The 27,937-nt window shown below is 27.4% G+C and overlaps 2 protein-coding genes across 2 annotated transcripts; both read right to left on the bottom strand.

The window, feature by feature from the left end:
* Positions 1-1,056: 1,056 nt before the first annotated feature.
* LOC112597236 (voltage-dependent L-type calcium channel subunit beta-3-like) lies at positions 1,057-10,695 on the bottom strand. The gene is made up of 8 exons (XM_025343201.1): positions 10,591-10,695; positions 10,233-10,352; positions 6,662-6,809; positions 4,433-4,649; positions 4,131-4,287; positions 3,959-4,054; positions 2,726-3,026; positions 1,057-2,211 (listed from the first exon to the last, which is right to left on the bottom strand). The coding sequence occupies exons 1-8, from the start codon at positions 10,654-10,656 to the stop codon at positions 1,733-1,735; spliced, it is 1,584 nt and encodes a 527-aa protein (XP_025198986.1). The 5' UTR covers positions 10,657-10,695; the 3' UTR covers positions 1,057-1,732.
* Positions 10,696-21,161: 10,466 nt separating this feature from the next.
* Positions 21,162-27,079, bottom strand: LOC112597244 (putative uncharacterized protein DDB_G0282499). Its single transcript, XM_025343209.1, has 3 exons — positions 26,986-27,079; positions 22,303-23,922; positions 21,162-21,569 (listed from the first exon to the last, which is right to left on the bottom strand). The coding sequence occupies exons 1-3, from the start codon at positions 27,037-27,039 to the stop codon at positions 21,228-21,230; spliced, it is 2,016 nt and encodes a 671-aa protein (XP_025198994.1). The 5' UTR covers positions 27,040-27,079; the 3' UTR covers positions 21,162-21,227.
* Between the last annotated feature and the right edge of the window lie 858 nt (positions 27,080-27,937).

The following is a 27,937-nucleotide window of genomic DNA, read 5'->3' as shown; positions in this document are numbered from 1 at the left end:
ATTTTTCAACCGCTAGGTTGGTTTTGTACGAGTTAAGTCATAAATAGGTACAAAGTTATTATTCGGTTACACAGTGTTTGATAACAAACTGCAAAAATGTTATCCTACTTGCTACAGCAAATATAATATACATTTATTTGTTATTTATAATTCATGATAAAAAATAATAATTCAATTTGTTCGGAAAAAGTTTAAAAATGTGAATTTTTCATAAATGTTTATAATTTTTTATGAAGTAAAAAAACATGAATCAAATTCATGGTAACGTATTCAAAATATTTTATGTTTTTTTTATCCTTGAATTATCATTTATAGAATATGTATTTTGCATATTATGTTTATTTTATACTCATTTTATCATACAGAGACGACTTCTACAGTTACATGGTGTGTCTGTGTATAACAATATGAATAAGATCTGTTTCATTACAAAAAATAAATAAATAATATTTGGTATAGTAAAAAACAAGAGAAAACCTGGTTTTATTTATTATTATATGTTTTTCAAACCATATTAGTCAAGATCAGAATTTACTATTAGTTTTTTTTTGTTCACCTGTTTAAAAAGGTAACTAAAAAAATGGAAAAATGTTGATAAAGTATTAAAAATCTAAAAACCAAAAAAGCCAAAAGAATTTGTCAAAGTCCAGCAAAACTTTTGAAAAAAGTTCTTAAAGATTTAAACAATGCGTTTTTTTTCACCAAGGATATTATATGAAACACAGATAATATACTTTAAGTCTTTAGACTTAATAAAGTACATAATACTACGAAAAAATACGATCAGTAGGTATCGTACAATTAGCATACTTATATACGTGTTTAAAATAGTAAATACTAACAATTATGTTCAAAAGAATGGAAATTAAGATCAAAACTATATTATGAGAATATGAGGACTGCGAAGACAAAGGAAGGAATATTAGCTTTTAATGTAATAATAATTGATAAAATAATGAGGAATGATATAACTACAATATAATCCATAGCAATTAGCAATTGTGGATATAGAAAAAGCGTTAGTAAATGATGTTTAGGGTTCTAAAAGGGATTAGTATAGATAATAAAGAAGTTGTTTTACGAACTATAAAAAAATGTAACAGCTGTCACAACTTATAACAGTAGAAGTAATAAATAAGAAAGAATCTTTTGTATTTTTATAAGAAAATCAGTAATTTAGAGATGCATTCTTTCACCCAAAATATTTAAAGCAAGTATCCAAGAACTCATAGACATAATACGAAAACAAATCGATTGAGAGTACCTAAAGATAAATGGATGAAAAATTGATATATTACCTGCGCAATACTGACGATAAATATATCAATATTATCTGATAACAAAGAATACTCAGGAATCCTAGAAGAAACGATGATTAATGTCGTGAACACTAGAATTGACACCGCGAAATAAACGAAAGTTGTTTTATGAAATACGATCTAAAACACACACTAAAGACCGTAATCTTTAAGGGAGTCGAGAAACGGAAAAAGCGCTAGAACGCACACGCCTAAGAAGCATCTCATAAATGCGGGGGCGGAAGATGCAAAAAAGTAATCAAATAAAAAATAGTTTTCAACTAAAACATCGATTATCCACAGTCAGATACGGTCAAACGCTAAGGGGGGGGGAGGAATCGATCGTATTTGACACAAATGACTAACTACAGTAACTACCTATACTGGCCACCAGACAAAACCGTCACAGTCGTGCCTGGTACACGGTTGTCCGTCTACTCGTTATCACGGTGTAAGTGAGAAAAAGCGAATGTCACGTGTCGCTCACGCCGTTTCGTTTTATCGCGTTGATCCTGCTTCGGCTGTTGATCGCGATTTTGCTGCTCGAGCCGACGCGGATAGGATTCATCCTGACGCTGCAGCTGATGCGCGATACCAATGTGCCGAGTTTCGTGACAACGCGGCGGCGGGACACGGCTTTGATGTAGCAGGCCACCGCGATCGTCACTGTGCCGATCTTCGAAATCGCGTTGCGGCCGAGAACGATTGACATCAAACGGCCGCAGCAGTAGCTGGCGGTCGTGGTGCTGGCCTACGCTATCGCGGTAACTCTGTCGCTGCATTTCTCGATCACACGGCTTATACGCGGCGGCGGCTGTAAGTGACGCATCATTCTCCTTTCTTTTTTGATCATGATGCGGAAAACCGTCGTATCCACTACGCTCACAGGATCTCTGGGCCATTGGTATATACTCTGTAAACATAAAATTTACGAGCATAATGGACAGAAACCGTCCGTTGCGACTTCTACAACGAAACTGTTTTTACGATATTTCGCCATCGCTAAATTAGGAACCATGTAGACAGGCAGATAGCCTAGTGGTATAAGTAAAATATTTTTAATTTTCGAGATAACAACACATTTTTTTTTTTTATTCAACGAACAAAACTTAGTTTTTTTGATCGTGTAGAAGGCTTATCGGGTCATCGCAACTCATAATCGTAGCGTTGTTTAGAATCGGAAGTTATTTCGTTTTTACCCCATAACAAGAGCCGAAATTTATGCTTAACTAAATTATCTATAGGTATTACAGTAAAGATTTGTACTGATAATTAATGAAGTATGAACAATATTCCGTTAAATTGTAGATATTATAATACTTACTTATACATTGTTGTAAATTATTCTAGGTAGTTGATATATATAGTTGATTAACCGACGAATACGTTTACTCTCAATACCAACGAGTAAAATAGTTGTAACTTACCTGACAGAGAGCAATTGTTCATCTTCGGCATTAACGTGGATAACGTATTTGGCAATTTTTCAATCGGTCTCGTAAATATTTGCTGCTTAGTAGAGGTCTGGGTTTCGAATGGATGTGTTGCTCGCCAATAAGACTCCAAGAACCTAGCCATATGGTCACATGCGTCTTCTAACCGACTTTCATCTAGTATTACGTCAAACAATTTTGGTGAACATTGAGCCAACTTTTCAGATGCCAACATTTGAACAGGGAGATGTCGATATTGTGACTTATCTCGCTTTTTAATTAACTTTAGTAGTATCTGTATACACAATAAAGTATAAATTAAAAATGTATTTGAATTCCATATGTGTTTACTAATTAAAAAATAATGCTTTCTATGTATTAAATATACATTTTAACAGTCTAAAAATGTATGTTATCGTCAATATAATTTAATTATTTAATATTAATTTGAATTTATATCACATTCTAAGGTCATTAAAAAAAAAAAAAATTATTATTGTTTGTATTTTGTTATTTCATGCACCTTCATTACTGTCTCGATTTTGTTTAGACCCGTTACGCATTAATGCATATACATTATTCTAGTCATAATTGTAATCCTTATACGATGTTATTCTATATTGAATAATTCCTAAATTCCCAACATTTTATTTGTGATTTATTTAATTTAATCTTATTGATTTTGAAATCTAGGTTTATTCTTTCATTTTTTTTATTTGTGCGTTAAATTTAATTATCGAAAAAAATATATATTTATACCTACATAAATATAATTCAAAATAAAAGTTATTTTAACATAACACTAAAGTTATAGGAAATAAACGAGCATTTTGTGGATTATTCATTTTTTTTAGTGAATACAATATAATTTAAGTAAAAACCCGAGTAAAATATAGTAACAATTATTACTATGTATAGTTAATAATTGTTTTATATAATACTGATAATACATTATAAGTATATGGATTAAATAAATAAAAAAAATAAATAAATATATTCACTATTTGGTCAGATAGGTCTATTAAATTTTTGATTTTAAATACTAGAAGGATAAAAAAAATATTTAGTATGCCTAACAATCGATGTCTAAATTACAGTATACAAAATAATCTGTGTAAAGCAACTTCTTCAGTCTATTGTGATAATTTATAAATAATTAATAACAGTTTCTTCTACTTTTTGTAAAGCAATCGAATTTATTTAAAGGTATAGTACAAATACACTTACTTCTGGTGAGACTTTTAAGTATATTATGATTGGCGCCAAAGACGTTTTTGCTAATTGCGATGGATAATTAATGGTATCACAATCCAAAACAACAAGCTTTTAAAAAATTTCAAAGAAGTTTCAATTATAATTAAATTATGTAATTTAAAATAAGATTAGAATATATTTCTACTTGTAATGTTTGAGCAAGTTTAAAAATCCGTTCAACTTCCTGTTCCACACAAGCTAATACATGCGATTGCGATCCAAGTTTATATGTTTTCGACGAATTATTATAGACGGACTTTCTAGCCAAGGATATATCCTCTATTACGCGAGTAATAATGATTCTGTAAAAAATATAAGATTCGTTAATTTTTATGTTACATGATATGATCTTTGATTACATGGATTTATTCAAGTGTAATACTAATAACTAATAACTACAAATTATTTATTGAACTATACAAGATAAACTGTATCAGCTTATGTTACCTTCCTTCAAAATGATGTTTCAAAAAGTTGAATAAAGCTTTTTGCAACATATCAGTCACTTCATATCCCTTTAAAGATGGTCCGACAATCACGATTGGTCTCATCGAAGGAACAACATCGTAAGGTGAGAATGAAATATCTTGTTTCTTGGAAAAAATGTTTCTTTTAACTTTTACAGTTGGAATTGTTAGACCACTTCCCCCAGTAGGACTACCATCTTTGGTTAGAAAATAAAAACATAAAATAATCAATAATTGAGAAATTATTTTAAATATTTTAATAGATTTTAGAAACAATAAAAATAATTATTTGAATACCTATATAGTATAAATCTATATATAACTATATATATATATATTATAGTTTTACGGAAACTTGCGTCAGAATTAAAAGAAATATGTTTAAATATAGGTAATTTAAATATAATATGTGTTTCACTCATTTTATTAAATATCAAAGATAATGTATTTGACGTATGAATGAATCAATAGTTTAATGTATGTTTAATATGAATGGTATCAATAAGAACACATATTTAAAGTTTTAATAATCCAATTGAGCATCTTTCATATTGGAAGGTGGGTATTATACTAATATTACACGGAGAGTTCCACTGACAACAGTAGCTATGTATAGAATTTTACTAACACATTTTTATTCTAAAAACGAAATTATCAATTACTAGACATTTTTTTTTTTATCGACATTTATAGAAAAAAAAAAATTCAAATTCAAATTTCTACATATGGTTCAAAAAGTGTCAAAATATTTAGAAAATTATAATATTAAAATTTGATAAAAATTTCAAGTATCTACAGTTATTTATTTTTAGAATACAACATTATAACAGAAATAGTTCATTTTAACTTCAAATATTCATAAAAAATTCCTGATTTTCGGGTGAATTTATCATTTTGTTATAAATAGGAAAACTCAAGAAGAATTTTGTATTAGATTTTTAAATTTTTAGCAAAAAATTTTTTTTTTTGGAATTTATAGTTATGAAATAATTTGAAAATGTTTGCTATTTTGTCGAATTTTGCTAAAATTCTAACATTACATTAAACATAAATAGGAAAATATTGTGATTATGTATTTTCAATACTTTTTATTTAGTATACGAAAAACATTGTATTAAATTTTTAAGCTAACATTTGTTTCACTGATATTTGAAAAATTAAAAATGTAAATTGTCTATAAATAACACAAAAAAATTCAAAATATTTTGAAAATTTTACCACAATTAGAAAATAATAGAATTAACATTTATACAGTAAAATTTTCAATAAATATAATTATATTTTTGAAAAAATATAAAATACATGAGTATCTAGTACATGATCTTTTATTTTAATCATTTTTTGAATTGACTGAATTCTGGTAACTTTGGAATAAAAACCATTGAATGATAAAGAATTAGAAAAATGAATTTAAAGAGATACAAAAGTTGGACTAGTTACAGGAAAAAACATAAAATCAAAGAACAATAAGACAATCTATATCAATCTCCTCTAAATAAGTATATCTAGTTATAGCAGAGTTGTAAAATCAGTAATAACTCAATAGGTATGTCATCTAATAAATATTTTTCCATATTTGTATAACTAATATTATTGTTCTAACTATTGAATGCATTAATTCTTATTCTAGTTAATAGCAATTTAAATTTTATTTGACCTAGTTAAAGTTTAAAATTTCTCATTTTTTTTTCTTCAATTAGTTGTTAAGTATTATATAGGCATCTAATTAAAAGAAAATTTAAATATATATATATATATATAATGGTGGGAGGGTGACATTTTTAAATAATTAATATTTAATTATTTACAGTATCTACATTCATAATATTTATATATTATATCAATGAAAATTACAGAAGTATTATTCAAAATTGTTAATAAAGTGTACAGTCAAATTAAAATAAAATAAATAGAAGGAGATAAACACATACATTTAAAAAATAGCTGTATGCAAATTATTGACCAGAAATAATACAGAAAAATATAGTCAACAGATATGCTAGGAATATGTAAATTAGCTTAAAATATTATAGTATTTATATTTAAAAAATATAATTAACAAATATTATACTTTATCATAGTAATATTTTGCTTATTCATAAATATGCACATACAAACAAAATATATTTTTATTTCAAGAAATTGTTTTCACCATTTATTATTAAAAACTAAACAATAGACAGTAAATATAGTATTATTGGAAAATTACCCAAGTTTGAAGATGTCGAATTTTTGATTGAACCTGGTGATTGATCAATCATACGCATGATTTCAATTTTGGTAGGGGATGGTATATAACCCAGATCAGAACCCTCCTTCACCAGACGACCTATCCACCAGTTGTTATCATACTTTTCCTGTAACAATAAATAAAAATTAAAAATTATTTTTAATTATAATTTATTATAAAACTATATTGTAATATCTATTTTCTACTAAGATTGCTTTACTACTTAAATTACAAAAAGCACTATATTTAATCAAAAAGAATGAAACTATAAAAAGTAAATATACATTAATAATAAAAATAGTTGAATTTGTCCAAGTCCTAAAAAAAGAGATAGTAATAGGAGTATAATTTTTGAAACATAAGTATAAAATAAGCTAATAATTTTACATACTCGTATGTTTTTCAACTAAGCAAATATCTATTTCTTTATACTATAATTTTTAAATTAATCATGATGGATTTTTCATTAACAGTGTTGGGTAAGTTACGAATAAAAATTATTTACATTTTTACTTATTACTCGAAAACCATTGTGTAATGAAATAACTAGGTATAATATTTAATAGTTTAATTTGGTTAGAAAATACGTTAGAATGTTAGATACTTTTTTGATATATATCAACTATCAATCAATAACCCATATAAACAGAAAAAGTATAATTATTTACTCTGATTTAGCAAGGGAACACGTCGTGGAACGATGAAAATCGGTTCATCTACGCATCTCTACGCAATACCCAGCTATGGCCCAGTGACGGCTCAAGGGCAGGGAGGTTTCCCTGGGTCCCGTGCTTTAAAATCATAATTAAGACCCCGCAGATAGTGGTTTTGACTATTCTGAGACTTTACTGAATTCACAATATTTTATTTATTAAAATTATATAAAACAATTTCTATTGTTGATAATATTTCTTCATAATATACCTTCAATAGGATGGTTATTTTTGGATGTCGTCAATCGTCAATCGCAGTGGCCGACAAGTCCGTTCGACAATACTCAAAAAATTTTCCCATGACCCCGTTAACTCTAGTGCCATTACATCCATAGTGGAACCAACCTCGACGATAGTATGTAGCGTTAGGATGCGTTAATAATTTGAGAAACACTACCTTATACTATATTATACTCTTTACACCATTATATTTTAGGAATTGCTTAATAAAAAATAACTTTATTATATTTACGTTACTTGCAAACAATCTTATTTAAATTACATAGGTAACGCAATACAAATAATATTCTTATTACAGTTATTTTAATGCATTACTGTTAATTGTTATGTCATTAGTATTTATTACCCAACACTGTTTTAAGTACATCTTGTATAGTTGTATGATAAGTATATAGAATTACTCCAATAATCGAATATGCATTTAAATTAATTTTAAAATTTTTTTATAAAAAATAATTAGTTAAAATCTAAAATAAATTGGTTTAAATTATTTATTATATAATAAAAAAATATTTCGTTAAAACTAAAAAAATAAAAATAAAAAATAATTCTTTCAGTTTTAAAATTAAATAAGTCATTAATGATTAATATTTAAATTTATAAATTAATAACTATACAAAAAAAATATTATAATTCATTCAATATATCTTGTAAATATATGTATATAATTCAAAATACATTGAATATATTATTTAATCAAAGATTTTATTTACTTAATGAAAATTTAAATTTTTAATCATGTTCATGGGTGTCCCCAAACATTTTTCTAAGAGGGGGGGCAAAATTAATTTAAAAAATAAATAAAGATTTTTTTTTAGTACATTACATGTTTTGTCAGTATAACATTAAATTATTACAATTAGAAAAACAAATTTTAAATTCTAGGGGGGGGGAGGCAAGTGCCTCGTCTTGCTCCTTTCTAGGGACGCCCATGATCATGTTTAAGTACTTACATGGTGCTAAGCATCCGGAATATTTGCATTAATGAGTGTTAGATATTTAGATATATAATATATATATATATTATAAATTAATTAAACTATAATACTGTATAATCATGTGCTATACCTATGATCTAAATATCTAAATCGAGACTAGCAAATCTATTAGGGTTCATTAATTCCCTGATAGTTTTATACATTCCAAGAATAAAAATGTGATAAAAGTAAATGTTATATTGCTGAATTTATTAATTCTAAACTACTTAATAAAAATATTCAAAAGTCACCTTATTAAAACAATTTTTCTTCAAAATTGTTTAAGTAAATTTCAAACTTTAACTCATAAGAACCATAAGATTATACTTTTGTGTATTAAAACGCAGCTGTTCTGTTGTTCCTCTTAAGACAAAAATATTTTAAATAAACATTATGATTTATAATATCGAATTATAACTAATTATAAATTACTAGATAAGTAAAATAAAAAATGTTTACAATTGAATATATTACAATAACAGTATAAAGATTATGACATTTTGAAAGAAATGTACCTTATTAAAAATCAAATATATTAAAATGACATAACATGATTGCAACAGATATCTTACTTATAATAACTTTTAAGTAGATACACTTAATATTTTGTCAAAATATTTATATTTAAAAGTAAACCTATGCATATTTTTACACCTATAGACAATAAGCTTTTATGAAATTGTATAAGTTTCCAAGTATATAAGCATATCAGATTAAATGTTTAGTTAAAATTTTAATGGTTAATAAAAAAAAAAATTATAATACCTAGTAAAAACAAGATATGATCTAAATTAATAAAATTAAATAGGTAGTAGATATATTGTATGATGTATGGTAGGCCTAGAACAAGATAGAGGGACTTAGTCGTGAAGGATTTAAAAGTATTTCAAGAAAGGGCTCAGATAGACATAGCGTACAATAGAGAAGAATGGAATAAGTTTGTGATGGCAGCGTTGGACCTCAATAGCCCTTTAAGCTGTATATAATGATGATTCTATGATGTGTAAATACAGATTTATGAAACATTAATGAATATAAAGTATAAACATTTTATATATTTTAAAACTATTATTTCACGAGTAGGTAAGGTAATAGTACTAAATTGTTTAAGATATTTAAAAGTATCTAAAAAATGAATATGATAAATAAGTAAACAAAATAGTGTTAATTTGATAGAAAACAATTCAACTATTCTATGTCATGACGTTTTAAATATTTAAAACAACAATACTATTATTATTAAATATTAATACCATGTTAACAACATTTATGTAAGTATGAGATATATAATAATTATTAAGTAGGTACTCAAAATGTCAATAAAATACATTTTATTTGTTCGATAAATTGAAAAATTAAAATTATTTTTTTTTATTCAACGAGCAGTATATTATTATTTTTTTCTGTACCAATAACAAACAATAATTTTAATAAAAAAAACTTATTTAACAGTTAATTACTTTATCCTACATAGGTAATCCATAAATCGATTACATTTTACACGGCACTGCGTATATATTTGTTTTTCGTCCTAAATTTCATTAGCCATAGTATTGTAATAAATAACATTAAATAGAAAATACTAAATAAATAAATAAGAATATAATATGTTGTAGGTACCTTGATATGTAAAAATTGTTGAGTCTTAAATGAGATTGAACGACCTTGTACTGGACAGTCGTCATCCATATTGCTTTTGTAAGCGACATTTGTACGTATGGCAAATGCCACTTCTTTCGTCTATAATCAAAAACGAAAATATATTTACTAAAACCTTAGTATAAAAAAAATCAAGCACAACTTTGTAACAGAGTTGAAACAAAAAATATAAGTATTATTTTTGTGTAATTTAATTAAAAAAAAATAGACCGCGCCATTGAGTACAAATGGGGATTATAGGAAATAGCGCGTTGGTTCGGCAATCAAAACAGTCTGAATTATGTTTTTTTGGAATTGCCTTAGGGACGTTCGGCCGTACCGTCGGGTAGGTGCGTCGCAATGGTCTCTGATCCATACCGTCAACAGAATTAGAGGCACCGGACATATTCAGTAGTTTGAATTGTGGATGGTCTCTTACTATGGTCCACGGATCGATTGAAGTATTATGAATTCATCGACTTCGGGTTCGGGAGAATTCGTTTTCACCAAAACAAAGATAGAATGAAACGTTCTGGTGAGTGATTGGCGGTATATTTATTCAACCAGTGGCGGTACTACAATATCAATAATGTTTACAACAGTGTTGTTAGTTAGGTATCTGATAAACTAGTTATTGTACCACAGAATAATTCTGTAATCGCACCAACCAATGTTCACCGAGATTAGAATTTTTGCCACCATTTAAGTAACATTGCATAATAATAATATACGCATAACAATAATATATCTTAAGTCGTGAGTTACAGCGTTATTAAAGAATGTACAAATATTATAATTTATTTTCCCCGAGAATGGTGACACTGTTCTCCTATTGATCCATCCGAATTTCAATTTCGTTTGTTTATTAAATCCAATGGAACAATATGACAAATATTTAAACCGTTTGAGTTTAATCACAAAACCACGTTCTATGTTATTTAATAAAATGTATTTTATGTTTTTATAAAACTGCAAATTCAAATTTGTTTATACATTAACACTGGTGTCTGTATAATTTATTGCATAACAGCAAAAAATTCATAAAAATTCTATTTAACTGCATGAAACGTTATGGATGAACTAATACGCGCAAATATTTTGACTAATTATTCTCAGTGTTCAATACCTGGTATGTACAATGATTAAAACAAATAATTTAATGATGTAATTGATTATTACTTGTTAATACAATTTATTATTTCCACACTTATTTTAGATACCTTTATTAGGCGGCCTAATGCATCAGAAACTGCAGTATCTGCAGAGTCAACTCAAACGGGTCGTTCAGGTGCTCAAATTCCTAATTCTCTTTTTGTCAGAACTCCAAAAAAACATTCACAGCAAGAATCAAGTACAGCAGAACACTTTGTACAATTATGTGAACAATATTTAACACCATCACTTTTGATGTTCGTCAAAAATAACTTGTTAAATAACAATAAAGCTAATATAAAACAGTATTTAAAAGATAAGTATTCAAAAAAACAGCTCGCTTTGATATTATATTTTATTGATCCAGTAATCTTAAATTTAATTAAAAAATCATTTAAGCTTCCATCTTTAAAAACTCTGAAAAAAATTATTCATCAATATGACATGAAACCAGGTCTAAATGATTTTGTATTTAATTTTATAAAGCTTAAAATTAGTAATTTTAAATTGAATGCTTTAGATTGTGTTCTTTATGTAGATCAAATGTCTATTCAATCACATTTTTTTTATAATATTTCTAAGGATCGTATAATCGGGTTCAATCAATTGGGTTCACATAAAACTTTTGATAAAGCAAGACAAGCTCTTGTTTTTATGATTAGAGGTATTAATTTTAAGTGGAAGCAAAAAATTGCGTATTATTTACTGTCTAGCTGTACTGTCAACAATTTAATTTCAATAGTTTTCTCTATTATTCGTCAACTTAAAAATATTAATCTTAACGTTAGAGTCTTTATATCTAATCAGTCAAAAGAATTTATAAATTTTTCCAAAGTAATGAATGTTTTTTCTAATGAGCCATATTTTGATGTCGATGATCAAAGAATAACATATATTTTTAACCCGTCCACTCTTTTGAGAACTACTTGTGATATGTTCTTTAAATATTCTCTCCATGTTGATGATGAGGTTGTGGAAAAAAAATATTTAGACATGTATTTCAATTGTAGTATTTCTAACTGTGATCTTGATTTGAAATTTACATACAAGCATATTCATTCAAAGTCTTTTGATGAAATTAAAGTCAACCCAGCAACACAAATATTCAGTGCCAGTGTAGCTGCACGTATGTGTTTAGCAATGAATTCTGGAATTTTGCCTACTAGTGCGCTACCAACAATTAATTTTATTAATAGTATGCATGAATTATTTAATATTTTCAACAATCCATATAAAAATATTACCCCTCAAAAAGATCACCTAACTAAAATGACTGAGTTCTTTAAAAAAATTAAAGTAATAAACGATTTTGATAATTCAGATATAACGCGTGATGTAAATTTTACAAATGGATGGTTGGTTTCAATAAGTGGTTTAATTATGTTATGGGAAACTCTTAAGCCAATTACTAATAAAGAATATACTTTGCGTACTCATTGGCTGAATATAGATTTTCTGGATAATTGGTTTGATAAAGTAAAAAAACATAATGGTAATGAATTTAAACCTACTTCTATACAATTTGTTAGAACATTCAAAAATTTATTTTACCAAGATTATTTTCAATATTTTCCTAGAACAACTTGCTCAAAAGACTTTGATCAAATTATATGTGAAATGAATGACCAACCTTTATCTAATAATATTTTTAATGTAACACATCCTCAAAAACAAAATCTTTTTAAATTTTCTCCATTTATTATTGGTACAGTAGATTATAGACATTTAAAAATACCAGAGAGAAATAGTTTGCCATATATATGTGGATATTTAATGAATAAATGTTTAGAGAAACACATTTGTGAAATTTGTATTAATTATGCTTACTGTCAAAAATCATTAGACCAGTCTTTTTTAGTACAGTTCTATAAGTTTCATTCTTATTCTGTCAACTCAACTTGCAGTGAATTATTATCATACCAAGACAATTTTCAAGATTATATTGTGAAATTAGATTATATCTTTGAACTTAGTTTTCCTGTAGTTTCAATTGAAGATAATGTTGGGACTCAAATGAAGGATTGTTTATCAAATGTCCGATTAAATCATCCTTGCAATCTTTTTGACAGAACATTCTTGCTTAATTTATATATTCGTTTCAAAATTTTTGCTACTATTAAGTTTTTAAATAATTCAAAAATGTCTGAAGAACACAAATTAGTAGATTCACAAATTATAAGTTAAAAGTTATAAAGATATTTTGTGTGATTAATTTGTTTTTTTTTTTTAACTTAAGAAAATATATTTTTAATTTTGTGACTGTATTTTGGTAAATAAAATGAATATATTATGAATTAATTAAACTATTATCATTATTAAAATTCATTGTACATGTAATATACTCGATAAGACTTAGTATAGTAAAATGAAAAAATGAAAAATGTATAATAATATTTAGTGTGAAAATGTATTTTAAATTTTGTGACTGTATTTTGGTAAATAAAATTAGTTTTAGAATTACAAAAACTTATTATTAATAGTAAAACTTATTGTACAAAATTACACGATAAAACTATAATCATTGAAGGTATGGTCTTAATTATAGATGTAAGATCAATAAGAAACTAAATTGAGCCAATAATAATCAGTAATTTTTAAAATTATGAGTTTTCAAATTAGTATTTTATCCCTGTTGGTGTTGGTTGGGTTAGGTTATTTAGTATTTTAATAAAAAAAAAAAAAAATTTTGATACATCAAATTCTCGCTTTTACTATTTTTCAAACGATTCATTCATTTTCTTACTTTTTTGAGCTAGATTCATCCTAGCATTGCAACGTTAGAAATACCAATTGCTTTAAAATTTAAACATTCATTATTGAAGTGTAGAAAAAAGAATATTTTATCCTTAAGATTCTCGTGAAAATAGTGTCTAAATATGCAAAAACGAATAAAAGGAAATTTACAGCACATGAACATTGATTCTTATTTAAGATACTAAGTACTAGAGAAGTATTCAAATAAAAAAGTGAAGAAAATTCCATAAATCAATTTTTTAAGAAAAGTATTGTTCGACCCAGATCGCCGGGATTCCCACCTCCCGCGCCCACATAGATGCTTTGTCAAGACGCTCATCGAAATAGGTGAATCTTTAATTTTGATTCAAATTTAAATTGTAGTACGAATACCGCTATTAATATCCATCTATAGACTAATCAACTAGGTATAGACTTTAGTCAAGTCAATATTTAACAGATCTAAATACGGTTATGACTTAAGTTACAACCGTGTTCTGTGATAACCACGATATAAAATAGTTTCTCATATATTTCTTGATTTTAAAAATAATTTCCCGATATTGCTTGGTACTTAATACCTACATAATTCGTTGTAGGCGTTATGTTATGAATTTATAAACATTGCACACTAGTGCATAGAAGAATATAAAAATTAACACGATTGAAAATGTTTTAGAGTTATTATTTATTGGTTTGTAATAATTGTGAATCATGGCAAATTTATTTTATTATGTTTGAAACATTGAAAGTATAATACGCTAAAATAGGTAGGTAGGTAACTGATTAAACTAATATAACAGCGTATCAGTGTTACAGAACACTTCATTAAATGGAATTATAGGATTTAGTGATAATATAAATTTTCATTAAGTAAAGTAAATTCAGTAAATTATAGACTTGTCTGGCCTGTATAAATAAGATCGTGTGTACACTTGTTTTCTCCACAATGATAGTTTTCGTTTTTATGATGACATGGAAATTAAGTATTTGACATTAAATTATAACACTAGTAAATAGTAAGTGTTTCTACTAGTAGCTATGTAATATTATAAAAATGATAATAAATTTAAAATTAATAAAATTGTAATATTAGATACAAATCATAGACGACAACGTTACCTAATTACCTTTACCTAGCAATATAAGCAAACAGCGTTGACGAGCACTTTGTTTTTTGGCATGGAATGTGGATGTTGAATAGTTTAATAATATGCCGCTAGATAACGCTGCTATTACCATTAAGTTTTAGAGTAAGAGTAACAATAAATTATGAATATCAGTTGTTTGAAGAGTATAGTAATACTTACGTCCCCGTCTACACGGTAAAATATTTTAAAGGTTAGAAATATTTACTGTGTAGACGAGACTTTTTGACCCAAAAATCAAATAATAAAATTGTAATTTAATGAACAACTTGACCGGCGGAATCAGTGGCGGCTTCGAGGTCAAGAGGTCTCAGCAATCCTCCAATATAGGTTCTTACGAGCCATAGCAGTACATCACTCAACAATCTAAATTAATGAAGTATAAATCGTAATAGGTATGTACGCTTACGGTAGGTATTAGGTACTTAGTAATTAATGGCATAGCTTTATTTTTACTAATAGATGGGAATAAAAGTTAGGCCCGTTTCACATGGGTGCGTATTGTACACGCGCGTTTCATACGTCGCGTTAAGAATATTACGTTATTCAGGAAACTACGCGTTTGTGAATCTATATTGCATCCATATTTCGGAACGTGTAATTTAAAATCAGTATCTAGGTAACTCAGTTTATTTTTTTTTTTTTTTAGAGATCTTACTAAGAAATATTAATTTTATTATTATATTGTTGCATTAATGTTTCGTTGGAATTATAAATCCCCTCTACACAGAATTTTTACTCTTTAGTTGTGATTATTTGGGTTTATGATCAATAACTTAACTTATGTAGTTATGTGCCACCTAGCTACAGGACCGGCGCTAGATTTCGCGAGGTCTTGGGTGAAATGTACCTCGAGGCTCTTTCATATAAGAATGGCGCCTAGGGTATTCCCCAAAAATATTGATGAAATTATGACCTATGAATTAACTCTTTTACAAAATTAAATTATTTATAAGAATTTTATAGTGGTAATTAATTGTTTTATTTTATTTATGTAATGTAAAAAGTTAAACAATGAAATTAAACTTAAAAACTAAAAATTTATAATATACGTTTTATAATTGTATTTTCTTATACATACGTAATCAAATAAAATGTATTTGTCTTTAGATACTATAGAAGATATTAAACAAACATAAGCTACTAAAATAACAAATTGTCAAGTTTATTAATTAATATTCTTTTTTTTTTTTGTAAGACATCATTAAAACAATCAACAATAGTCATAGATCATTATAAATATTAAAAAAATTTATTTATAAAACTTTGTGAAGCTAATATTTCAATAATATCGTTGTAATCGAGAGACTCTAATATTTTATTTTCAATTGGAATCAGTGCTAAGTTTGACATCTTATCTTGCGAAATGGTATTTCTCGAATAGTTTTTCATTATTTTCAGTTTTGAAAAACTTCTTTCAACAGTGGCTGATGTTACAGAAATTGTTAAGATAATTTTTAAGGTGGTACAAGTATTTGGAAATGAATCCATAATTTTTTTCAACAATGATAAAATTTGTAACGCCGTATTAGTATCATGAATAAATAATAATATTCCTCAAAATGATTAATTCTTCGTATTATTCAACCCCATCAATATCCTTAGAATCACTGTCAGACAGAGTATCATTAAATCTTCATTATTCATATGTTTTAACTGCTCAATTTTATACAAAAATCCGAAATTATTATTAAACATTTTAAATTGATGAAATTGTTCATTCATTGAATTATTAATTGCTTGGTCAATAATTAAAAGAAAAAAATAATATTTGAACATACGTTCAGCATCTTCAATTAAATCGTCAGGTCCTTCGTAACTGAAATATGACCTTTTTGACTCTTTTACGAGTTTTTTAAAATTCTATCTCGATATCCAAGTCCTCTGAAATTGTGTTGGCTGTTATTTTAACAGAATCAAATCCTCTAGTACGATATTGTTCAAAAAATGTTAATAGTCCATTTAGAAAATTAGCGGATAAATCCAGATGCATGTTTATGCTTTGCAAGCTCTTACTTAAAACATTGACTTCTGATAGAATTTCATACCAGATCACTAAAATTAACACAAATTCATAGCTATTTAATTAATTTATAACTAAAGAATGAGCTTCACTTCTTGTTTTTGGATCGTTGGTTGTATAGCCATTTTTTCCAAAGCTTTAATTACACTTGGTAACTGAAAGTGCAAAGCTTTTACACTATTAACTTTACACTCCAAACGAGTTTCTGACAATTGTTTTAAAGTATATAAATTATAATATTTTTAAAAAATGTCCCATTGGATAGTAGAGGACGAAAGCAAACAATATAATCTCTGAATCACCCAAAAAAATGAAACAGCTTTAGTTGAGGTTATTGTCAAGTCTCCCAGTAGTAAATTTAAATTGTGTGCTGCACATGTGGTAAAATATGCCCTGGAATTAAAATTTTTTATTCGTGCTTGAACACCTTGATTATTGGCCTTTCATATTAGTGCCATTATCGAAGCCTTGGCCTCGACAGTTATTTATAACAATTTTGTTGTCTTTTAGTTTTTCTAATAGAACGTTTGTCAGATGTAATCCTGTCGTAGAATTAACATTAATGAACCCCATAAACATTTCTTTAATTGTTGGATCACTTAGCTCGTTATCGGTATCCATATCTACGACCCTAATTATCAATGATACCTACTCTTAGTGACTAATATCTGGTGTACAGTCTATTGGGCGCATGTAAACACCGCCACAAGTATTTTTTTTTATTGTAAACTCTGCTAGAAAAAAAAAAACGTGTAAAATTAGGTTCATGTAAACTCCCCCAGTGAAGAAAATCAAGTAGTAGTATAAATTTAATATATTATTAAAAAAAAATTATAATATTGTTCACATTAAATATTTAAATCATGGTAAAAAAATCGTAATAAATAATCTTTATACCTAATAATGCAAAAATTTATAATTAGGTCATGTTTGTAAACTAAAATGATGTGATACAATTTGTAAATATTCTAAGTCCTGTATTACTCCATTCAGGCACGTTTACAGGGGGGGGGGGGTTCAAACGAAATAATATAAGAGAAATTAGAATTACTGGATTGGCACTACCTACTAAACATATACTGAAATTTTGATTTAAATGTAGTAGAAATTATCGATATTTGCTAAGTTACCACGAAAATGGGATTTTATACTTTAATTTGTAATTTTTTAGTGTATTATATATAAATTGTTTAATTTTTTTCTTCTATCTAGATACTTAATAGTGAATAGTATAATACACTTATGTAATTTTATGTGCATAGGTACTAATAAAATAAATGTTTAAAGTTTTATTTATTATTATTTATTATTATAATTGTTCTTATAAACTTATTTCTGAACAAATGATATACATAAAATTTGGATACTTAGCATATTAATTGTCATATTAAAAAATAATGAGTAACGAGGAAAAAATTGTTTTATTATTTTGCGGTATAATTTGTATTACTATTGTATTTTGTAACCCCCCCCCCCCACCCAAAATTGTATTTTGTATACGTGCTTGACTCCATTTATATCATCGCAATAGATCTCAACGTATTTAATGTGAGTAAGCACAAAGCAATGTGAGCACTGAGCAGCTAAACAAAAAAAAAAAAAACTGGAGGAGTTTACATATACCCATTACAGGTAAGAAAAAAAGAATGGCGGAGTTTACATTAGACCTTTTATTACCTTTTTATCGGGCATGTACCGTTTCCGCCATCGTCCGTAACGCCACTTTAAAAAAAAGGTTTGATTCTTGTTTCCGCTAATCTACCTGCTATGGTAAAATTATTACAATGTATTGCATATTAATTGGAGTATTATTTATATTAAATAAAAAATACATAATATTTTGTAATATCTAGTTTTAATATAAAATATATAATAATTAAAATAATTAAAAAGTCATAATATTTTGTTAAATTTGTTTGGATATTTTCAAGCAACATTTTTAAAAATATATTTATATTTTGATGTGATTTATAAAACTGTTGGTTTAAGTGTAAATGAAATAATTTAAAATTGTTTGTAGTTGACTTAAAGTTACTATCATACATGCCCATAGGGTAACATTTTCCAAATTTTTAGTGAAAAAAAAATTTCCTCCAAAAATATGGGCATGTATGACAGAAAGTTTAAATACATAACAAACAATTATGAATCATTTTATACACACTAACCAACAGTTTTGTAAATCGCACCAAAATATAATCATATTTTTAAAAATTTTGGTTGAAAATATCCAGACGGATACTTACATTAAAATAAATAGCGCCAATTTAAATGTTCCGAGTACACCAAAAAATAAATCTATTTTTTTAAAATGTGCTAGAACTAGTAAAGCTATAAGTGATTTTAAAAATAAACTAATATTGCGTTATTCGTACGTGAAGTATGTTGCATTTAATTATGCTAAATAAATTACTACAGAATATTATGACTTTTATTATTATTTTTATTTCTATATTTATATTAAAACTATGTATCACAAAAATATTATGTATTTTTATTTGAGTATAATATATTTGTCAAATGCAATGTTGTCATATTATATATAAACCATGTATAATTATCTCAAGTTAAAACTTAAATATAACTTAAAAATAATAGGAATAATACACCAATAATAAATATGGAATATATTATAATAATTTTACCATAACAGATAGATTGGTGAAAACGGGAATTGAACATTTTTTGAAGTGGTGGAAACGGGTGATAGCGGAATCGTCAGAATAGGTTGTTTCACATTTTGGCCGAAACGGATAATTCCCTTTTTATCTTAGCCTGTATTCTGGTGGAGTTTACAATCGCCCAGTCCACCATGATCAAATAATATTTTGAGTTATGTATGACCGCTACTATTTTATTTTGTATTTTATTCGCAATCAATTTTATATGTTGATCTTCAATATCATGACTGAGATAATGATTGTGGGCTTATTTACATTTAATTCGTTTAACGTGCTCTATTATTACAGAATCAAACTTAGCTAATGTTTCGATGTAACCGAGAAATTTGCCCTTATATTCAGTATAAATAACATCAGATGGTCCTCGAAATGCATCGTTGTATTTTGTTAAGAAATGAATACCAGCTAAAATTCTTACAAGTACATCATCCCGCCAATATTTTTTCTCTTTTTCAATTTGACTCAGATGTTGTTTATCTATAGTATTTAAAGTCGAAATTCGTATTTTTAGTTCCATCCAAATTTTTATTGTCTGATTATGAGCAGAAGTTCGTTCATGTTCAGATAACTTTTCAGACAAGTGCTTCCAGTCACTAATTCCTTCACTTACCAACCACTTCTATTTAAATTACTTGGTAAACTAGTTAATTTCCCTTTAAAATATGAATTCTAGTAATTACTATAATGTACTGTAAATTTTTTTTTCAAACTATGTTTAATTTGAAAAATATTTTAGTCACTGAATAAAAATAAAAATCCATTTTTAAACAAACCTATAGAAAATGTAATTTCAAAAATAAAATTGAGCTGGAAGTATTTTTTTGTCACATATAAATCTAAATCACAGATTCTCATACTTTTTTCGCATATAATTTAAGTATATTTTAGTCGCGTAATGCTAATAGTTAAAAGTAGGACAATCCAAGTTTTACATAGTTAAATGCATTTATTTTATTTTAACTAATAAGGTGTCATGCACCCATACCTTAAAGGTCCACTGTGCATATATTTTTTCGTCACATTGCTAAACCAGGATTTCGTTTTGAAATTAATATAATTATATCGATAACAAATTTAGCATATTATCCTTAAAAATAAATTATGAAGGTAATTTCCTCAATAAATTAAAATCATAGTTATAAAATATAAGTAAGTAATAATTTTAGTCAGGTGCTCTTGTTTTGGCGTTTTTTGAGTCGTTCCATTCGACAAATGGCAGTAGGACCGCAGTCGGATGACGTTAGACGCCCTCGTAAGTAACGGATGCTCTGTAACCGGTAGTCGGGCCAGCAATGTATTTGACAGTTTGTATTCGGCCGTCTGGTAACCGAACCCGGTATAGTCCTGTAACAGTACCGGTACGACCGGACTCGCGATGTTCCCATTGGCCGAAATCCATCCCCACTTTCTCGTCCAATACGGTGTATTTAAAACCGTAACTGCCTTGCTCGGGCTGTTTCAGTTCTTCTTCGGTCGATTTGTTATTATTATTGTTTTCTCTCACAACGGGAGCTCTTACAGTGGATGTTACCGTTGGTTGTTTATCACTTTGTGTTATGATATGTGCATGATCGTCGTGATTCTAAAAAAAAAAAAACCCAATAAAATAATATCTTTTTAGAATAAATAACTTCGTATTTTTTAAGTTATAGTTAGTTTTTCAATGAAAACCAAGCTTTACACAGTCCTTTCTCCGTCCCCAAAACGTTTCGAACAAAATTAATTTTATTTGTTTCAATGTATCTATAATTAATATAACGAGTACGATTGAAAACGTTAAATCTTTTTGATAACATGATTGAGAATGATTGCGGCAGATCAAAGAAACAATATTTTGTACCTTATAATCAAACGATTGAAAACGATTTTTAGAGCGACGTTGCCGTTCAGTGCCGTCCCGAAATAAAATGTTCGATAATTAAAAAAATAGTTTACCTATGGGTTTAGGGGCCTCGAATTCCTGTTGTCGTTTATCTTAATGTTTAGTAATAAAGTTAATAAATACGATATCGTGGTTTACGTATCTACAGATAGTTTACGTATCCGCCAAATTCAGTTGTTTGGTGGACAGAGCGGTAACAACGTAATAATATAGTGTATAATAAATATAATATAATATGTGAGATAGTCCTTTTTGTCAACATTGCACGCATTAAAATAATTAATAATATACATAATAATATACAGTATAATGCGACCGAGATAAGAAGATGACTAGCAGTTAATAAACTATTTTTGTCTTCTCTTTCATGCATTTAACATGTTATGTCATCAAGTTAGGTCGTCGTCTTAACTTAATTGCACTATACACTTACATATTTTCGTCCGAAAACGTTTTGACTATCGTACAGTACCCGACTACTTATTTCATCGTCGGTAGCGGGTCGGCGAGTCTGAGCCAACGATGGAATTTCGCGTCGTAATTGTTGAGGCGAAGCCGTCGTCAGAATCGTTGGATTTATTTCGGCATTTCTGTTGTCTGATATTTTTCGACGTCGTTGGTGTTCGATTTTTTTTCGCTCGTCGTTTTTACTACGCTGTTTATACGTTGTTACGTTGTTCACTTCCAATCTTGCAGCCGTTTCGTTCATATTTACGTACTGACTGTTGTTCACTTGCTGCTCAGGTGCGCCTCGGTCAAATTTCAAATTTTCAAATTTTCTATTATCATTGTGTTCTTGGGCTTTTGAGTCTGTGTTGACGATTTCTCGATGAGCGCTATTTCCCCATTCATCAACTATCGCGTTTGCATATACGTTTTGCTGTGGGTCATAGTCATCATTATCACGATAAAAGTCATTATTTCCATCTTCGATATTATCGTTGTAATTATTTAGATGTTGTTCGTTAGCCATGTCGATTGCGTCCGAGTTATACATATTGTATACTTCAGCGTGACCGTTTTCGTGTTCGATTGATGCCATCATATCCGCGACAGCAGTGGTAATGTTATTTGGATAATCGCGAAAAACGTCACTTTTTGATCCATTCTTGAGAAAATTATAAGTATGTTGATTTTCTCTATGTTTTTGATTGTGTGTTCTTATGTTGACAATCTGATAATTGTGCTTATTATTTGCGTTGTCCGATTGTAGCACACCATCATTGTTCGCGAGTTGGTGAGCTGCATTATGATGGAGCTTACGCTCGAAAACCGAATCGTTATTTTGAGGCTGTCGCTCTGTATTTATTACGTTTGCGTTGTACACTCGTTGAATGGAATGTTTATTTTGTTTTTTGGCCGCGTTCACCCCATTGTTGTAATTATTTTGATGACCAGGCTTGTTCTTTTGCATTTCGCCATGAAATTCAAATTCCGTATTTTTACGATGTTTGTCAACTGCTCCATAAGTATCAGTGATGATGTGCGTAACATTATGACGTTTGTTGTTATTAATTTCGGGTAAATCACTGGCGTTTACGTTCTGGTAGTGATTAATATTCTGGAAACTATCTTTTTCGTCGTCGTAATGTTGAACGTGATTTTTCAGAAGCAGCTTATTGTTGTGGTGCATGGTCATCGTCGGCGGCGGATACGTCACGAATGTGACAATTGCGTCCGGTTGACGTAGCTGTCGCTGCTGCTGCTGATAATCTTGTCGATCATTTACCGTAGATGGCATAACAGTTTCCAGTAATTCTTTGTGCTGCACAACCGGCGTCCAGTCTAAGTATGATATCGTACTGTTGTATTGTTGTTGTTGAATTCGTTGGACAGAAGCACTGACGGCCAATGACGGTTTGCGATTATCTGCGTTTTTTTGGATTTTGGGTTGATTTGTCCCGATAAATGTTCTATTCGTGGGTATCTGTGTTTGCACTTGCTGTTGATCACCGCGATAGTCCAAAGCTCTGCCGTGAACTTTGACTTGACGGTAATTAGTGATTCCGGCTGAAGTAATTGACTTCGCTGTTAATGTCGTTAACGTTATCACCTGCAGATGAGATAAATATTATATTGTACAAAGACAGGAATTTATTGGGTAGAACACGATTGCGTACGTTTGTCCTTTTTGGCAACACGATTGCGTATGTTTGTAGATGGGTTAAAAGTACCCTTAAGAAAAAATAAATAAACACGATTGCGTATGAAATTGTATGCAACGTTGTCAATTTTAATTTTTTCATCGTATTAATAAATAATATAATATAAAATAATAATAATATAAAAAATATTGAATAAATTTAAAGTTCTAAAATAATTAATAAAAAAAGTTAATGGTAAAAAAGTAATTAATAAATAAGTAAGATTAAATTTCGATTCCTTGACATCTATAGCCTACTACTTTTAAATATTGAGTTACATTTTTATGGATTTTTTTATACTCATCATAATCCTTTATGGTGCTTTGGATTCTGTTTAAGTCTTTTTTTCCCATTATTAACCGATTGTATAATCGCTCTGGTTTAGAAATATCTATATAATATTATCTCTGTAATTGTACGACGTTACGACGTTGCATCAGCGTAATCGACCTATTTACTTAATCTAAGGATTTACAATTTACTTGATAATTCGATTGACAAAAATATAATTTCAAATATAAGACAGATTTTAGAAAAATAAAATGTTTAATTTGACTTCTCTGTATCATGAAACACATTTTTAGTTTACTCTGCTATTTTTTAAGCATCTCATAAGAAATATACAAATGCTATAAAATCCCAACCCTGGTCATATATACCGGTATGAAAATTGGCAACAGCGCTTAAAATTTCATACGCAATCGTTTAGTTAAAAATCAGGTAAAATCGTACGCAATCGTGTACCTAAAAAAGGTATCGCCGATAACGAACGTACGCAAACGTGTTTTACCCAATTTATTTATTTATTAGTAAAAGCAAAACATTTATTTTTCTACTTTTTAACTTAACAAGCTATAAGTAATTTTCTAGTGTACTTAATAATTTTACTAGTTTGATTTACTGCTTTTGAAATAACTTAATTTTTGTTTCAGTTAATTTAAAAATAGTTCAAGTTGAAATTAAAAATGTTCTTGTAATTTTTTGGGTTTAATGATTTTCTATACTGATATTAGTCTAGGGCTCGAATGTTTATGTACTTAAAATTACTATAATATGTATGCATTTATGCACTAAAAATTACGAAATATGCGCTAAAAATTATAAAATATGCATTTTTAACCAATAAAAATGCCTAAATATGCACAAAAATTTTTATTATTTATTTTAAATATATTTTTTAAATTTATATAGCATTTTATTTACTTTAATTTATATTATTATTTATAAATTAGGTATTACCATTATTAGTAATTAGCGTTATACTGTGCTACTATAGTTTTTTATTAATTTATTCAAATTTGTAACTGCGTCTATTATCGTTAAGTAAATTTTTGTAACATGAAAAGCTTCGTTCTACATCAACTGATGTTATCTTAGACCTTGTCCAATAAAGTACTGTAATTCCGAACAAACACGATAAATCGATAATAAACATTTATATTTTACGTTAATACTTGATAAATTGTAGACTGTAGTTACCACCTATACAATTATACAAACAAACAATAATTGTAAAATTAATTGTGTAGTTCATTAGTTATATTGTTTTTTTTTTTTTAATGTACGGAAATATGCTTTTTTATTTTTAAAATCCCAAAATATGAAACAATAAATTATGCAAAAATATGCAAAATAAAAATAATATTGTGGCTTGGCGTGGCGCGTTGGCTGCTACCAGTCGCGGAATGCAACTGAGAATAAGTAACAGCCACAGCTATTAGCTCCCGGATGGGTGACCACTCGGGTTCATAGTGGTTAAAAACCTTGCCACACATACATGTGTTTGCTATCAACCATAACAATCGTAAAAAACAACCTACCGTATCAACCTTACCCCTACCACAGTTCATAATCCCTACAACAGCTAATGACCCTAGTCGCCGGGCTTATAAAGTTCAATATAAAAAAAAAAAAAAAAAATAAAAAAAATAGTATTATTTGATTCAGTATAACATGAATTAAATTTATATTCAGGTTAGCATTAAATTGGATAAATAGAAAAAATATAAAATTTCATAAACACCCGAGTCCTAGATTTTACTATATACAAGGTCTTAAATAAAAATAATCTAATTCTACTATTATAGTTATAAAACGGTTTTTTCTGTTATGTTTCTTATTAAATTATAATATATATAATTAATATTTATTATATATTATATACATATCATATTACTTTTTATGTAATAAACTTATAAGTAGATTAATTTTACTTAAAATAAGTTATATTAATATTTTATTTTTCATCTTAACTTTGAACTCAGCTAGTCAAATTTATTATTAAAATCTTACTTAAAGATCTTGTTTTCACTTAATTAAATTTAATTAGAGTTCATTATTTTTATTAACTTGCCCATCTTTGATGTCAAATAGACACAGATTTGCGTATAGCGACTTTCTGTTACAAACACTAAACGTGATAATATATTGAAATTTGAAAATATTATATTATAATTTAGTATAATTAAAATATTATTAAAATATTTATAGCTTTATAGTATATAAAAAGTAACTTTGATTTTTGAGAACATAATATAACATAACGATAAATATTAACATTTACTTAGAAATACCATCCAAGTAGATAATATTTAAAATATTTTATCTTTAATATGTATAATTTATTCAATTTAGTCAATTTTTCTTAACAATAAATGCTGAATTTTAATTATGCAGGTACTTATAGAGTAAATAATTATCATTAGAACTAAAATTGTTTCAACACTTGAGAGATAGACGTTTGTTTGAAATGTATTGTTTGTATATTATATCCATTTCTTATATAATTCTTTAATCGGAAACTGTAGTAAACAAAAACTTAAAAACCATTAAGGTAAAATTAAGTGTATATTATATAGGCAAATTAATGTAGATTCAAACGTCAATATTATTTTATGAATTTTTTAGAATTTTAAAATTAAAATATTGGATTTGTACTTTATGTTCATACAAAAAATAAATAAACTAATTACCTGTAATATAGTCATCAATACTATCCATCTCTGCCCCATTACATATATTTCCATTTATCAAGCTTAAATCAACAATTTTGTATCATCAATTAAATTATCGACAGTGGCCACTAAACTATACTCTGTGTAATACACAACACGCGCATGTTATATTCACTAAGTTCAACCCTTCCTATGAGTTATAGTAAGGTATATAGCTAGCTGCTAGAGCTATATTTTATGAAAAAGTAAAATAACCAGTCTTGATTTAAAGATTAAATACAATCGCATTTTTTTTTTTTTATTTAATTAATTATACCATAGCTTTCTTTAGAAATTATTCTTGTAAGATGACCATACAGCAAGTTATTATAGATATATTATATGATAAATTATATACTATAGTTAATATAGGAAGTAAAAAAATTATTTTAAAGTATGCCTTTGATGAAGACTCATTATATTATTATATTTTATGAAAAAAAAAAATTGCAGCTGTAGAATATATATGATATATCGTGTGTCAATGATCAATGTAATATGTATCTATATTGTTTATACAGTAACAGTCACGTGCTCAGTATTTTAGAAAGTGGGGGATATGATATCCTGTATTATAGTGCAATAATATATTAAAATATATGTTACCAAAAATGTAAAAATATTTTTAAACTAAAAACAACATGTAGATATACTTTAAAAATTTATGAATAATGAGCATTTCATATTTTCATAAATACGAGTAATATATAATCCATGTCCACTAATCTTATTTACTTACTTATGGATTTATTATAATGTAGATAATGACATATTACCTAATTAAAATTAACATTAAGAACTATTAAATTCTGTTGATTCTATTAATTTTCGAGTATTAATTGTGGTATATTTTAAAATTATTTTTAGAGAAAGTCCAACTAAAGAGTGATAAAAATTAACGAGGGAAAAGGTCTTAATTCTTCTTAGATTT

This window comes from Melanaphis sacchari, unplaced genomic scaffold (assembly GCF_002803265.2).
Source record: "Melanaphis sacchari strain LSU unplaced genomic scaffold, SCAv2.0 Contig395_pilon_pilon, whole genome shotgun sequence".
In the NCBI taxonomy this organism is placed as follows: domain Eukaryota; kingdom Metazoa; phylum Arthropoda; class Insecta; order Hemiptera; family Aphididae; genus Melanaphis; species Melanaphis sacchari.
The sequence above is the reverse complement of the archived record's forward strand: the minus strand, read 5'-3'. Positions and strand labels throughout refer to the sequence as shown.

Coding starts and splice junctions, on each gene's coding strand:
- LOC112597236 (XM_025343201.1), bottom strand. CDS start 10,656: ATGTCCGGTGCCTCTAATTCTGTTGACGGTATGGATCAGAGACCATTG. Junction 6,810..10,232: donor AACAATTTTTACATATCAAG/GTACCTACAACA, acceptor TTATTGTTACAG/GAAAAGTATGATAACAACTG. Junction 3,027..3,958: donor ACTTAAAAGTCTCACCAGAA/GTAAGTGTATTT, acceptor TTGTGTATACAG/ATACTACTAAAGTTAATTAA.
- LOC112597244 (XM_025343209.1), bottom strand. CDS start 27,039: ATGGAAATATATGTAATGGGGCAGAGATGGATAGTATTGATGACTATA. Junction 23,923..26,985: donor TATTGATGACTATATTACAG/GTAATTAGTTTA, acceptor TCTCATCTGCAG/GTGATAACGTTAACGACATT. Junction 21,570..22,302: donor ACGTTTTCGGACGAAAATAT/GTAAGTGTATAG, acceptor TTTTTTTTTTAG/AATCACGACGATCATGCACA.